The sequence below is a fragment of the Odontesthes bonariensis genome, chromosome 1 (assembly GCF_027942865.1).
Source record: "Odontesthes bonariensis isolate fOdoBon6 chromosome 1, fOdoBon6.hap1, whole genome shotgun sequence".
NCBI lineage: Eukaryota > Metazoa > Chordata > Actinopteri > Atheriniformes > Atherinopsidae > Odontesthes > Odontesthes bonariensis.
In genome coordinates this window covers 16,623,399-16,636,699 of record NC_134506.1, presented here as the reverse complement: position 1 = coordinate 16,636,699, position 13,301 = coordinate 16,623,399, and the positions used below count along the sequence as shown (strand labels likewise).

The following is a 13,301-nucleotide window of genomic DNA, read 5'->3' as shown; positions in this document are numbered from 1 at the left end:
ATGGACTCACAGAAAAAATAAATACAACAAAGAGTATCTCTTACAACTGTAATACACATCGGTAAGTACAAAAATCAGACAGCAAATTATCCCTGCATCAAGACAAAGAAAGAATAAACTTGGCACTGCAGTGTGCAACGGAGGCAAATTATGGTGAGAGTCCAAGTTCCCCCGCCCCATGTTGATATACTTTAGCTGATAACAGAAAATAAGGAAAACTGACATCATTAAGAATCACCAGTGTGCAAACAAAGCAGCACAAGCAAAACTCCCCTAACCCCCAAATGACTATCAAGCACTGTGTTTTCCAAGCATGGAGGTAATGAGACAAATACTTGTTAGTCAAGTAAAAAATGATATGAATATTAGCGTCACATTAAGCCTTGAATATAATGATATTCCAAGTATAATATGCTAAAGTCAGAGGCAGAACATATTTAAACACTGAAAAGACAATAAATAGAAAATCTAAAAAAAAACCAGAACTCTCTGTTTAGCGTCTCACTCTGGAGAGCTCCAAAGCAAGGATGAACAAGGTGTGACTAAGAAAATGATACTGTGTCTTTTAAACTATATGATGTCTCTGCATGGAATGCTAATGAAAGAAATGGTTTAGAAAATCTTCTGAATTTGTGAAATGAAAGGCTTTTTATTAGGTGAGACTACAGTGATGATTTAGTCATAAATGGGACAATAGGTACTCACTAAAGGGGTGCAAGGGGTCCAATATTCAGGATTCAGCTCTGCTCGCGGACGAAGGTCCAGATATTCAGGATTCAGTTCAGTTCGGGCACGAGTTAATGTTCCCTTCATGGAAGATTGAAAAAAGGTCAGTTAGTGTTTGTTTGTTTGTTTGTTTAACTATGGCTCGGTTTTCATTTCTACATATATTTATAGATAGATACTTAACATTTTTAAAAATCTACAAACCCAGACATGGAGTAACAACAATGTCAAATAACAATGTGAAAATATTTCTTCGTTGCAAATATGTTTTCATGAAATGTATTATTCTGCCTCGAATGAATTTGACACTATATCATCCTCACTTAATTGAATAATTATATTCCACCACTACCAAATGACAAACAAATGCCAATTCAACATTTTTCTAGTGAGGTTTCAACAGATATTCATACTATATGAATACCAAATGAGATTAGAATGTAGTTTTCCATTCTCGAGGCCCTCTGCCCTAAATGACAGGCCAGTGGAAGGGACTGAATCTGTAGGGCCCCATGAGGTCTATGATGTATACTGTAATTATCTGCTGATTCTCAAAATGGTTGAGTGTAATGAGGCTATGCAGCATGGAGCCCCAGGCATAAATCACTGTCCTAAACTGACTTTTAGATGACCAACAGCAACACAGAGAAGAAGCAGCGAGAAAGGAGGACATGGGTTATCAGGGAAGCACTACCAAAAAAGGGGGGCCTCTTATCAGTAAACACCACATTGTCCATCAGACTTCTTATTTGACACATTTTTCCGAAAAATGGTCGACTCACTTGGATTTTCTTTTATTGCTTGGGTACCGGTTTATTAACTGCTAACAACCTTATCTAGCAAAACAACACAGGTGGAGACTTTTTTTTAAGATGTGTAAGGCTCATCTATGTTGAATGGCAACATGCCAGTCAGCCTGTCAGACTGTCTGCTGTCCTCGGATGAAACTGCCTCCACAGCCTGAGTCACACATGCAATCATAAACAAGTAAACTACTGCTACTACACACATACACACACAGTCATTTTGAATGAGGAAAAAAATCTATTTGAATACAGTTATTTATAGACGTGTAATGGACCACACACTGTACAGTGAGGGGTAAATGTTTAACTTCCAATTCGAATCCAAATCTGTTTTCTCTTTAGAGTTGCACAAATATATTAATGTCGCACACAAAGATGTGGCATCACTAATAAGGGGGGTCAAATTTAAGTCGTCTCTTATTACAGTGTAATGTTGATTACAACAAAAAATGACTGAAAACTTATCTCTTTTCCCTGGCCTTCCACTAGCTGAAATGGAGTTTACCTTGGCTTGCTACTTTTATTGTCACTGTTATTGTTATTTTATTGCTAATTTTATCTCAAATTTTATTTTTATCTGTGATGAAGTTATTCTTATTGCTATTTTATTGATGACTGTCTTATTATGTGATGCAGTTGCTATTGTGAAGCACTTTGGTCAGCTGAGGTTGTTTTAATGTGCTACATAAATAAATTTTGAATTGAATTGAAAAAAATACATTAGAAAATTATGTTCGACCTGTAATTGTGAGGTATGTGACCTGTAATTGTGAGGTATGTGACAGTTCTAAGGGGGACTCTACATGATATTAATTTGGCTGAATCTCATAACAGTCTAGTGATTTACCACAAAAACAATAAAAAATTGCATTAATAATGTCAAACAGAAACAAAAAATATAGATGACTATAAAAATATTCTTCCTGACCATTCAGCCTGATGTCAGCTCCAATGACACGAACTGGTCGTGATGTTAAATCTAAATTTTATTACCAAGATTGCTTTGAGTTGTGTTGGTAAAGTTCTCTTATTCGTGTGGTGGATAAAATAGAATTGCGCTTTGTGCTCTTCCACTTTATTACCTCCGCCAAGGAGGTTATGTGATTGCCCGAGTTTGTCTGTTTGTCTGGATGTTCGTTCGTCTGTTCGTGCTGCAATCTTGCGACCTGCCACAAGGTGGCGCGACCTCCACAAGGTGGCGCGACCTCCACAAGGTGGCGCGACCTCCACAAGGTGGCGCGACCTCCACAAGGTGGCGCGACCTCCACAAGGTGGCGCGACCTCAAGGTGCCAAAGCCAAACAGAGCCAAAGCCAGACAGAATGCATAGTGCGCGGATTGAATGCATATTGCGCGGATTTGCTGTAATTAGCACAACAAAAGATTGCAACGGCAAGCCAGTGTGCATAACTGCATATAGCGTAATAATAACGGCGAACACTGCTTCCCGACAGAACACTGCTTCCCGACAAAACATTTTAATAATAATAATATTAATAATAATAATAATAGCGGCGAACACTGCTGTTCAATAATGAATAGGGAGAAGGGAATGCCTCTTCTGCTGACAGCGCCAAAGAACAAGTAGCCCACATCAGGAACGTATGTCCATACATGGCTCGCTATCCACAGGTAGGTTGGCGGAGGTCTGCACTCTCTGAGTGCATTTCTAGTTTCTTATATTGTAATTATATTGTGTTTTTTTTAACAGGTGATCGGCAGCAACAGACAATGGAATGGTCAATAGTGAATTATTCGGAGAGTAACTTCAGCAAGACGAGCATAATGAAATAAAAACTGCCTGAAAATGCTGCTCTTATTAGCTTTGGAAAAATAAACTGGTGCTATGTAGAAATGTGTGGGTGTTCTTTTAATTGTTGGGTTAAAATCAATGTTCTGTTCCTCAAATGTGCACAGTCCACTTTAACAAGAAACTTTTCCCCAAACAGTGTTCTAACAAATCCCTGCAATTATTGGAGAGATACGAGGGAAATGAGTGAAAAAGAGCAGAGCAATACTCGGAACCACTCTCTCATTATGTGTCGTCTTAACATAGTATTCAACTTGTCTGTCACTCTAATTAATGGCAGTGCTATTCCATAAACCACCCAGAGTGTGGGATTATTTATTAGTACCTTGCCATTTATCACCAGTGTGATAAGTGACAGAGAGAAGGGAAGTGAGAGTTGGCAACATTATAATTGATCATTTTTTCACTTCACATTGTTGGAGTGACTGTGGTAAAATCCCTCGTTGGAGTTGACAATATCACATGTTATACTGTCAACCTTGACAACAAAAAATAAGGCACGTGAATAAAACAAGTTATTGAGATTGATTGAGTGCTCGCAGCGTCGTGAGTTTTCAGCACACATTCCATTATCTGAAATGGAAAGTAAAATACCTCAGACCCAAGTGGTGCAGCAAAAGATAAACTGCTCATTAAAGTTTAGGGAGCACAAAGAGATGTGGACTCCACTTTATTAGTAGCGCCAATGTTTGATTTGGGTTCCAATTTACTGAATGGGTTGCAAGGCTGAGTATTTCAGCAATTTAGAGAAAAGTTTGAAAAAGCTATTTAACCATCACAACATTTTTGCATGTTTTGCCATACCATACCATTAACCATGAAATATTGGATGAAGAATATATTTTTCAGTTGGTATGGATGTGACACAGTAACAAAGATAAGCAGAACTGCTTGAGTGGCAAATGCAACAATAATCACAAGTGAAAATATTTCTTCTCTCATTCCTGTGCTTACAGTAACGTATTTGGTCTTTATCATGCCTGAAACATAATCATTTCTTAATTCAACAATGAGCTCAATCATAGATTAGAAAAACAACCAACACCAGAAGTGTTGCATGTACTTATTTGCCCTAGACACAAGCTCTGAACAAAAGCATCTGCCAAATGAAAGTATTGGTTACCTTAAGTTTTTTGTTGCCGCTCGTAAATGAAAACTTCTCTTATAGAATACTGAAGCCATGAGTAGCCATGCATTGTTCATAAATTAAAGACCAGTGTTACTACATTGTTGAATCTGAAGCAAACAATATATGGCGGAAATTCCCTCTGGACCTGTAAAGCTACTCTCTTGAACTTGTCTCGATACTGCGGGCAAAGAAGATGAGTTTCATTTGGGGGATAAAACACACTTTAATTAGCTGTGCCATTAGTCTATCCCTGCCAAGTCTTCCCAGTCACAGCAGACCTTTAATTCTTTTTAATTACCTTAGAGATACCACTGTATGCACTCTTCCCTGACATCACAAGACAGCATTCATTTCTCAAGTGTTACGTGCGTGCGTCTACTGCTGAAGGAAGAACATGATGTTTATCTTGTGACTAGTGGCAAGACTCACGAGGGGGAATACTTTTCATATGAGCGTGTATGGATTCAAGCACTTCTTCATTACTTGTTTATTTAACTAATGACATCAATGTATCAACAGGGTTACATAGATAAACAGAGAGGTTTGATATAAAACTAAAACAAAAAACATGTCTCATGAGATGGATTGGAAGACAACTCCAAAACTGGCTATAGAAGAGCGAACTGTAGATTAGTCTGTACGGATAATATACAACAGTGAGAACACTCCACTCATAGCAGTGCTATGAACACTTTCATCACAGTAAAATCAATCACTGCATCATCAGACTTGTCTCTGGAAATTGCTCACTATCGGTTAATATATTACAGCCATAATCACCCAGCGCTGGCATGGCTTTTGTCTTGTTTGGAGCCTGCTGACTTACAATCTCTGGTAATGCAAATGAGCCCATAAAGTGGCCCTATGTGGGGAATTTCCCTCTGGACATCAGACTGTGATCAGCTGAGCAGCGTTGCCTCTTATTCCACAATCCAACCGCTTCTTCATTGAAAAGAATTAGATTTAGCCAGGGGTGGGGGGAAGGGCATTGCTTCTTGTTTGTTTTTCACATTTTGGCTCTCCTCTGCCTGTGCTTCATCACTGAGAAGAAGTGAGAAATAGACAGTCAGGATATATAAAAAAAAGTTGGTCAGCGGGGGCAAAGTGTGCATAGTCAGGAGAATGGATGAGAGAAAACTGGTGATGGTTAAAAAATGAAAGAGCACAGAAGATGCCACTTAATTTATATTAAGCTGTTGAGATGGCTCGGCAAGAAAATCTGTGATTATTATTCTTTGATTTGCAAAGCTGTACTGTGATTGGCCCCTTCATTTTGTGCTCGCATTAAACTTCATGTTTATGGGTCCCAATATTAAGCTCATTTTCATGCTCCCCTTTCCACACGCTAAGTATTGACATTCCATTTAAGTTGACAATAACGGAGAGGGTATTTTATGACAGAAATGTAATGGAAATGCACACAGCGGGTGCCGCTGTAGAAAATATCACCCAATTACAAAGACATCTTTGCAAAGTTGCAGAGTAAAGAACATACGCATGATGCCCCCCTACTTTCTTCAGAAACAACACAGTGAAAGGGATTAATTTCAGTCTTCTGCCTTTCCACTCTGCCTGCATATAAAAAAAAAAAATACACAAAGAGATAATTCCATCTTAAAAAGCCCACCAAGTATACATGTGTGGGGGTTGAAAAAGAATGAATACAAAGAGTATGTTTGACGTGATAATTAATTACCCACTTCTAAATATGCCCCTGCTGCATGTAGAACGCAGGGACAATATTTCAAGTGTTCAGAGGAGAAGAGAAACAAATGTAATACAGCAGATTGTTAAAATGGCTATTCAATGCAGGTGCTTTGAGAATGAATGGAAAACAAATTAGGCTAAAGTCTTGTGACAAGATAAATAAAACCGTGATCAATTAAGTGGTTGAAAAAGACGACAGTCCGGCACTCAGTGGGAGCAGCTTATGCTGTTACAGTTTGAGTCTTGAACCACAAAGACACATTGATTCTCCCAGGCAGCCTGTCCTTGTCATTGCAGTCGATGCTGTGGCCAGCCCAAACCACCCTCAGCCGCTGCTAATGGCTGAGAGGAATTCAGTCGAACTTGTGGAAGAATTCTAATAAGCAGATTTTATGAATTTGCAGAGAGGGGCTTGAAGGTGTCCAGAGAACACATAAAATGCATTAACAAAACAATTCTGCCCAATTATTTAGAATTACCTCTGTTATGCAATGATGAATGGAGCCTGAGGTGCTTGGGGGAGGTCACATTTTCTGGTGAAATAATTTGCAAGAATAATCACTATAACTGAACTAACATTTCAACTTTGTAAAAAGCTGTTTCTCTAACTATAGAATCTAACTATCTAAACCAGTTTAGTCAGAGAAAGTTTTGTTTCTTTTGTTTTTTCTTTTCTTTTGTTATCTATTTCCTCAGCCCTGTATCTATTCTGTAAGCACACCTTTTATCTCTCAAGTGTAAGACTTCAACTCACTGGGGGTCTGTCTCTGATTCTGGCTTCTGAACAGGGAAAGCTCCCAAAGGAGATATGTACAAAAAGAGAGGAAAGTTGTTGAAGAGCAGCAGCACTTTGCTCTGAGATCAGATGGGTGTCTAGTGGTCATGTTGTGTACTTCAGTGACCTTTTTCTTTTGGTTGTTTTTTAAATTTTTTTTTGCAGGTAACAGCTTTTACTCACTCTTTTTTAGAAAACAACGACTGAAAACAATCTTAGTTTGGCTATTTTCTAATAATCCAACTTTATCCCTTTCACTTAGCACTAGTTTTCTTACACTAACACACAGTAACCACAAAATCTTTATTTCTTCAGGATAGAAGTAAAGATTTTGTGGCCACGAAAAATCTTAATTTCTAATCGGCTGGAAGTTTAAAAGAAAGAAAAAAAAACACTTGAAACAGCACTGGCTCTTACGTCATACTGTTTTTACAGAAAACTCATGTGCTTCACTTGTGATCATAACAGCTTGGAGCGTTGAGAAGAAATTTCACAATGAATAGCTGATTTGCTCATTAACTACATTTTTCTTTGGGTTATGTGGATGACACTTCTTTCTCAAACCAAAATCATGTTCATTTCTTTAAAACCAGACATCACATATGACTGAAAATGCGTCCATTGAAGTCTAACACAAGCAAGAATGGAAGACAAGTGATCTTGTGGAATCTACCGATAGAAGAGAGAGAGACTCAACTTTCTGTTTTGTCATCAGAGTAACAAGAGACAGCTGTCTTCTACAGCCTCACATCCATTCTTACACAATAAACATTTTCTGTCAGTCTCCTGTACAGTGTGTCTCCATCCATCTCCCTCTGTCTTTGCTTCTTCATCTACTAAAAAAGTTAAAGGATTTGCAACCGCTGATCTGCTTCAAAAGAAGTCTGTGAGTTGTAGAAGCTGTTGCAATAAAAGGGCTGCATGTACGTCAATGGAGGACTCCTCCTTTAGGCCAAGTCATGTTTTTATCCATAAAAGTCCCACTTTCAGACCCACTGTACAATAACCTATTAAATTTAACTCAGCACAATAAAGGGTAGAGTACTTGTAAGAATTTAAAGTTACCTAAATCTGCTGAATCCAATTCACGTCTATGGGTCGCAAAGAAATAGGTCACTGCCTCCCATACTGAATGAGATATGTAGAATGATAGACATTATTCTCTAACTTTCTTGCTCTGGGTGTATTATATTGCTTCCTGATGGGATTTTTTATGATCTTGGAAAATAAAGACTCACAAGATTGAATCCTGTACAGCCTTCAGGTAGGACAAAGAGTGAATATGAGCAGAAAAAACTTCTCTAATTTACAGAACATTGTTTGTAATTATATCTAAAATTTAAGTTCTTTAACACATTTTTAATTTTAAGATTACTATCCATAAATAAATTACAGCTTAAAGATGATCCTGAAAGAAGTGGATAAAGTATGCACAAATTCTGCATACTTTATACAGTAAAAGTACATACATTTCCATTGTACTTGTTGCACTATGAAGTCAGAATGCTTTAAAATTTCCTGGAATAACTCTTACGATTATAATAGTAAATTGCCAGAAATTAAATAAAGTGTAAACTGTTAATAGAATTAATAAAAAAAAACATTAAATTTAATTTCAAATTGGAAGATCAAAACGATGAAAATAAAGCCTACTTAGAAAAACAACTTGAATAACAGCAATAAAATGTTAGAGAGCATTACATTAAGAAAAGAAAAGAAAAAACTAGGTACTGGGAAACTTAATACTTCAAAAACTTGAACTAACTAACACAAAAATGAAGTGAAAATACTAACCCTACATTAGTTGTAAGTCTGAACAAACTGATGCATTTTCATGCCAAATTAAAAATGTTTTCATCTTTTTCTTACTCTTTGTAGGGTTTCTCTGGTAACTTGGCATTCAGTGGCTGACTTATAAGATTTAAGAAGACTTATTTCAAGTTTTTACTTATTTACAGCAGCAGTGAAAGGGAAGAAATAGATTTGTTTCACAAATAAAAAATAGATCAAATAAATAAAATAATAAATTGTTTTTCCAACTGATTTTTCAGACAATTGGTGGTGTGATCTTCTTTCTGGCATTGGCAGGCACTCACGCAGTAAATTCCGGATTAGCTAAATTGTAGACCGGAAACAAAAAAGATTTTAACAACACTAGCGCAATACTTCTAATAGATTGCATTAGTTTCTTTGTGTTACACCAACCCAGAAACACAACAAAGCAAGAGCAGGATACAGGGTCTCATTTTGCATCTCTTTGGTGTGAAAAGCAAAAACTATGGCTGAACCTTATTAAAGAAAGGATAAAATTGTAACATGTTGACATTTTGCATCATGTGAAACTGCTGTGTACGATCAAAACTGTTAAAATGACAACATTTTCAGAACTCAAAAAAGACTCAGTTTTTACTTGACTGTTACAAATGTAATGCTATGTGATACAGGTGTATGAATTCAAGCACCTAGGCATGTAGACTTCTTCTACAAACACTTGTGAAAGAATGGGTCGCTCTCAAGAGCTCAGTGAATTCCAGCCTGGTACCGTGATAGGATGCCACCTGTGCAACCAGTCCAGTCGTGAAATTTCCTCGCTACTAAATATTCCACAGTCAACTGTCAGTGGTAACAAAGTGGAAGCGATCAGGAACGACAGAAACTCCACCACAAAGTGGGAGGCCACGTAAAATGACAGAGCAGTGTCAGCGGGTGCTGAGGCGCATAGTGGGCAACGGTCGCCAACTTTCAGTCAATCCCTACAGACCTCCAAACTTCAAGTGGCCTTCAGATTAGCTCAAGAACAGTGCGTAGAGAGCTTCATGGAATGGGTTTCCATGGCCGAGCAGCTACATCTAAGCCATACATCACCAAGTGGATTGCAACGCATCTGATGCAGTGGTGTAAAACACACCACCACTGGACTCTAGAGCAGTGGAGACACGTTCTCTGGGGTGAAGGATAACGCTTCTCCATCTGGTAATCTAATGGACGAGTCTGGGTTTGGCTGTTGCCAGGAGAACGGTAATTGTCTGTCTGCATTGTGCCAAGTGTAAAGTTTGGTGGAGGGGGGATTATGGTGAGGGGTTGTTTTTCAGGAGCTGGGCTTGGCCCCTTAGTTCCAGTGAAAGGAACTCTGAATTCTCAGCATACCAAGAGATTTTGGACAATTTCATGCTCCCAACTTTGTGGAAACAGTTTGGGGACGACCCCTCCAGTTCCAACATGACTGCGCACCAGTGCACAGAGCAAGGTCCACAAAGACATGGATGAGCGGGTTTGGTGTGGAAGAACTTGACTGGTCTGCGCAGAGTCCTGAACTCGACCTAATAGAACACCTTTGGGATGAATTAGAGCAGAGATTGTGAGCCAGGCCTTCTATCCAACAGTATCTGACCTCACCAATGTACTTCTGGAAGAATGGTCAAAAATCCCCATAAACACACTCCTAAACCTTGTGGAAAGCTTTCCCAGAAGAGTTGAAGCTGTTGTAGCTGCAAATGGTGGGCCGACGTCACATTAAACTCAATGGATTAAGAATGGGATATCACTTAAGTTCATATGCGTGTAAAGGCAGTTGAGCGAATACTTTTGGCAATATAGTGTATTTATTTTGGAGGTCAGTTTCTCTTTCCGAAACTTGAACCAATGAAAAGCATGTCTTTTTTTGTCCTGGTCGACGTGTCACAAATGCGTTTAAATCTTAAATAAATTAAAACGTGAGTAAATGAGGTCAGCTGTGCTTATTTGTCTCCTGACCAGCTATGACGGTATTACTGGTGTATTACTACATTTATCAAATGTTCCACATGCTCTTTAAAATCCTGAAGTCACTTATATCACTATTATTCCTGTAGTTCATAATTTGCACTTGCTGTAAAATTGGTTAACATACAGAACAGGCTTTTTAAATGGGTGAAAGTAAAAAAAAAACGTTCTGATAAAGTTACGGTATCATTTTGTTTTCTTGACAGTACTTTTCTTCATCATTACTCAAATTCCAAAATGAAACAAAGAAGACAAAATTAACTTCAAATCAACTCCCAGCAAACCATGTTACTCTTCTTCATGTTTTCTCCTGTCTACCTATAAAAACTTGTATCACATCATTAGATGGTAATAATATTGCCGTGAAATTTGCTACTGAAAGCAGTTGTTTTATTTTGTGGTTGCTTTTTATCAGACACTTGTAGTCACAGCTGGATGCCAAGTGAGAGGCGTATACTCGCACAGCTCATACAAAAGAAAAACGAGCAGAGGCTGATAGTCAATTAAAATTTCATCAGCTAGTTAAAAAAAAAAGAGTTGTGGATTTGTGTCAATCAGCATAATGAATGCTCTACAAGAACATTTACGTTCATATCAGGAAGTATTCAGCTGACAGTGTGAGACACTATACACGATTGTCAGCACTTTGTAACAGTTGTAAGACTTGCAGTGCATGTTGTTGAAACATGAACCTTTATTTCTTCATTGATGAAACTCCAACAGAATTAAGCACAGAACTGCCCAGAAGTCAAGATACTCAACAATGAGCTAATTTCTAAATATAAAATCTCAACATTCAGTGGTAGGATCAATTACATTGACATCTCCCTATAAAGGTTGCTTATACATTCCTCTTTTTTCAAAGGTGGTGCTGACGTTTGAGTGAATCGGATGGGGTGCGGCTGTTTCAGTTCCCACCAGGAAAAAGTTCATTCAAGTATCACGTTATTCTAGGATTAGACCTGTGATGGTGCTCAGCTCTGCAAAAGTCCACTCTCCATGCTAAATTACACATTTCATTACATGGGAATAAATCATTTTTTCTACATGTCGTAATACACACACTGTCCACATTTTGCTCATATAAATAAAAGTATGACAACTAACCAATACAACTGAAACCTTGTTAGTTCTGAGCTTTAAAAACCCAGTCATTGTTTGGAACATGTCCCTGTGTACTGGCTGTCTCCAAAGGTCTAGTGTGAAAAGATGTAGCTACATAACTTTGCTGCTGTCATTACAGAGCAATTAGTGTGAGGAGTTACATGATTTTCTTTTTTTTTTTTTTTGCTTTGCTTTTTCTTTTTACTGCTGGAGCACTTGCAGTCTGGTGTTCAGAATATTTTAAGAAATAACAGTATGAATAATGATAATAATAACATTAGGCCTACTTCTTATCTTTTCAGGGGTAAACTTAAGTGGTGCTTGACCATCTCTGAAAGGGGTTTGAATTGCCACTAATTCACACTCACAAGTCCAAGCGCCAAGTCAAAAACTACGAGCCACAATAGCCCCACTGGTGTTGTTTTCACCAGGTTAGAGTGTATATCAATTATCAAGTCAATTCCCGCAACATGACTACCATTTTGGCATCAGGGTGGAACAAAGAACTCCTATAGGATGATATGGATTACATGCTTACTGCTGTGCATTCAAATGAGACACTCAGGGGTTCATCATCCTTGCTCTCTAATAGTCTCTCTAAAGACCTCACCAAAATCTGAACATAAGGTAAGACTATTCATGAATAATAATTTGATGAGAAAACTTTTTCTTTTTGTGTTCTTTTTGTGTTCTACTTATGTCAACCTACTCTGCATCGCATCTTGGTGGATAAATATATTTCAAGTAATGCTTACTTATCAGCATATAACAATATAATGTTAACTGTAACCACATATAACATTTCTTGTAGAAATTTAAATATATGCTTGTATTAACTTTACATATAACACCTCACAATTGTTCTAGGTACATGTTTCCACAATTTATATTCTATTAATCTTAAATGCAGTATGTTCTTCAGTCTGTTCATACTATTTCTCACTTTCATGCAGAATCTGTCACAAAAAATGGGATTGTAACAAATATGGTGTAGTTGAATCTAATAATGAGTAAGAAAGATATTATGGTGGAACCAATATATGAGGCAAAGTCATTTTCTAATTGCTATTTCAAGATATTTAAGGTAGAAATTAATTGCTTGTAATTTTTTTTAATATAGTACAGCTACATGTTTTGTTAACTATCCTCCATGGTTTGCATGTCAAAATTACTTAATTTGCTATAATTAAAACATTTTCTTGTATCAAAGGAGCATCTGCTAGCTTCACTGCAGTGAACCTTCTCCTCATGAATATGTAAATCGACAGCGAACCTGAAAAATTCACCTAAAGCTGCAGGCCAAAACCAGGCAATGATAAATCACAAAGTGATAAGAAATAGAATTACAGCTCAAATGAGTCAACAGTAGAGTCGCGTAAGGTAATCCACAATTAATAACACAAAGACATCAGATGTTATCTGCTCTGGTCAATCCCTAATGACAGGGAATTAGATGAAGTCGAGTGTGTCAACAATGCTAATG

At 37.6% G+C, this 13,301-nt stretch overlaps 1 protein-coding gene across 5 annotated transcripts in view; it reads right to left on the bottom strand.

Moving 5' to 3' along the window:
* pcdh9 (protocadherin 9) overlaps positions 1 to 13,301 on the bottom strand; it is a 222,781-nt gene that overhangs the window by 164,295 nt on the left and 45,185 nt on the right. For 3 of the 5 annotated variants that reach the window (XM_075487549.1, XM_075487789.1, XM_075487626.1), the window contains one exon: positions 706 to 807. The exons of the other annotated variants lie outside the window; for them this stretch is intronic. In XM_075487549.1, the coding sequence (XP_075343664.1) occupies positions 706 to 807 (102 nt within the window). The remainder of the gene's footprint in view (positions 1 to 705; positions 808 to 13,301) is intronic. 5 annotated transcript variants of the gene reach the window in all.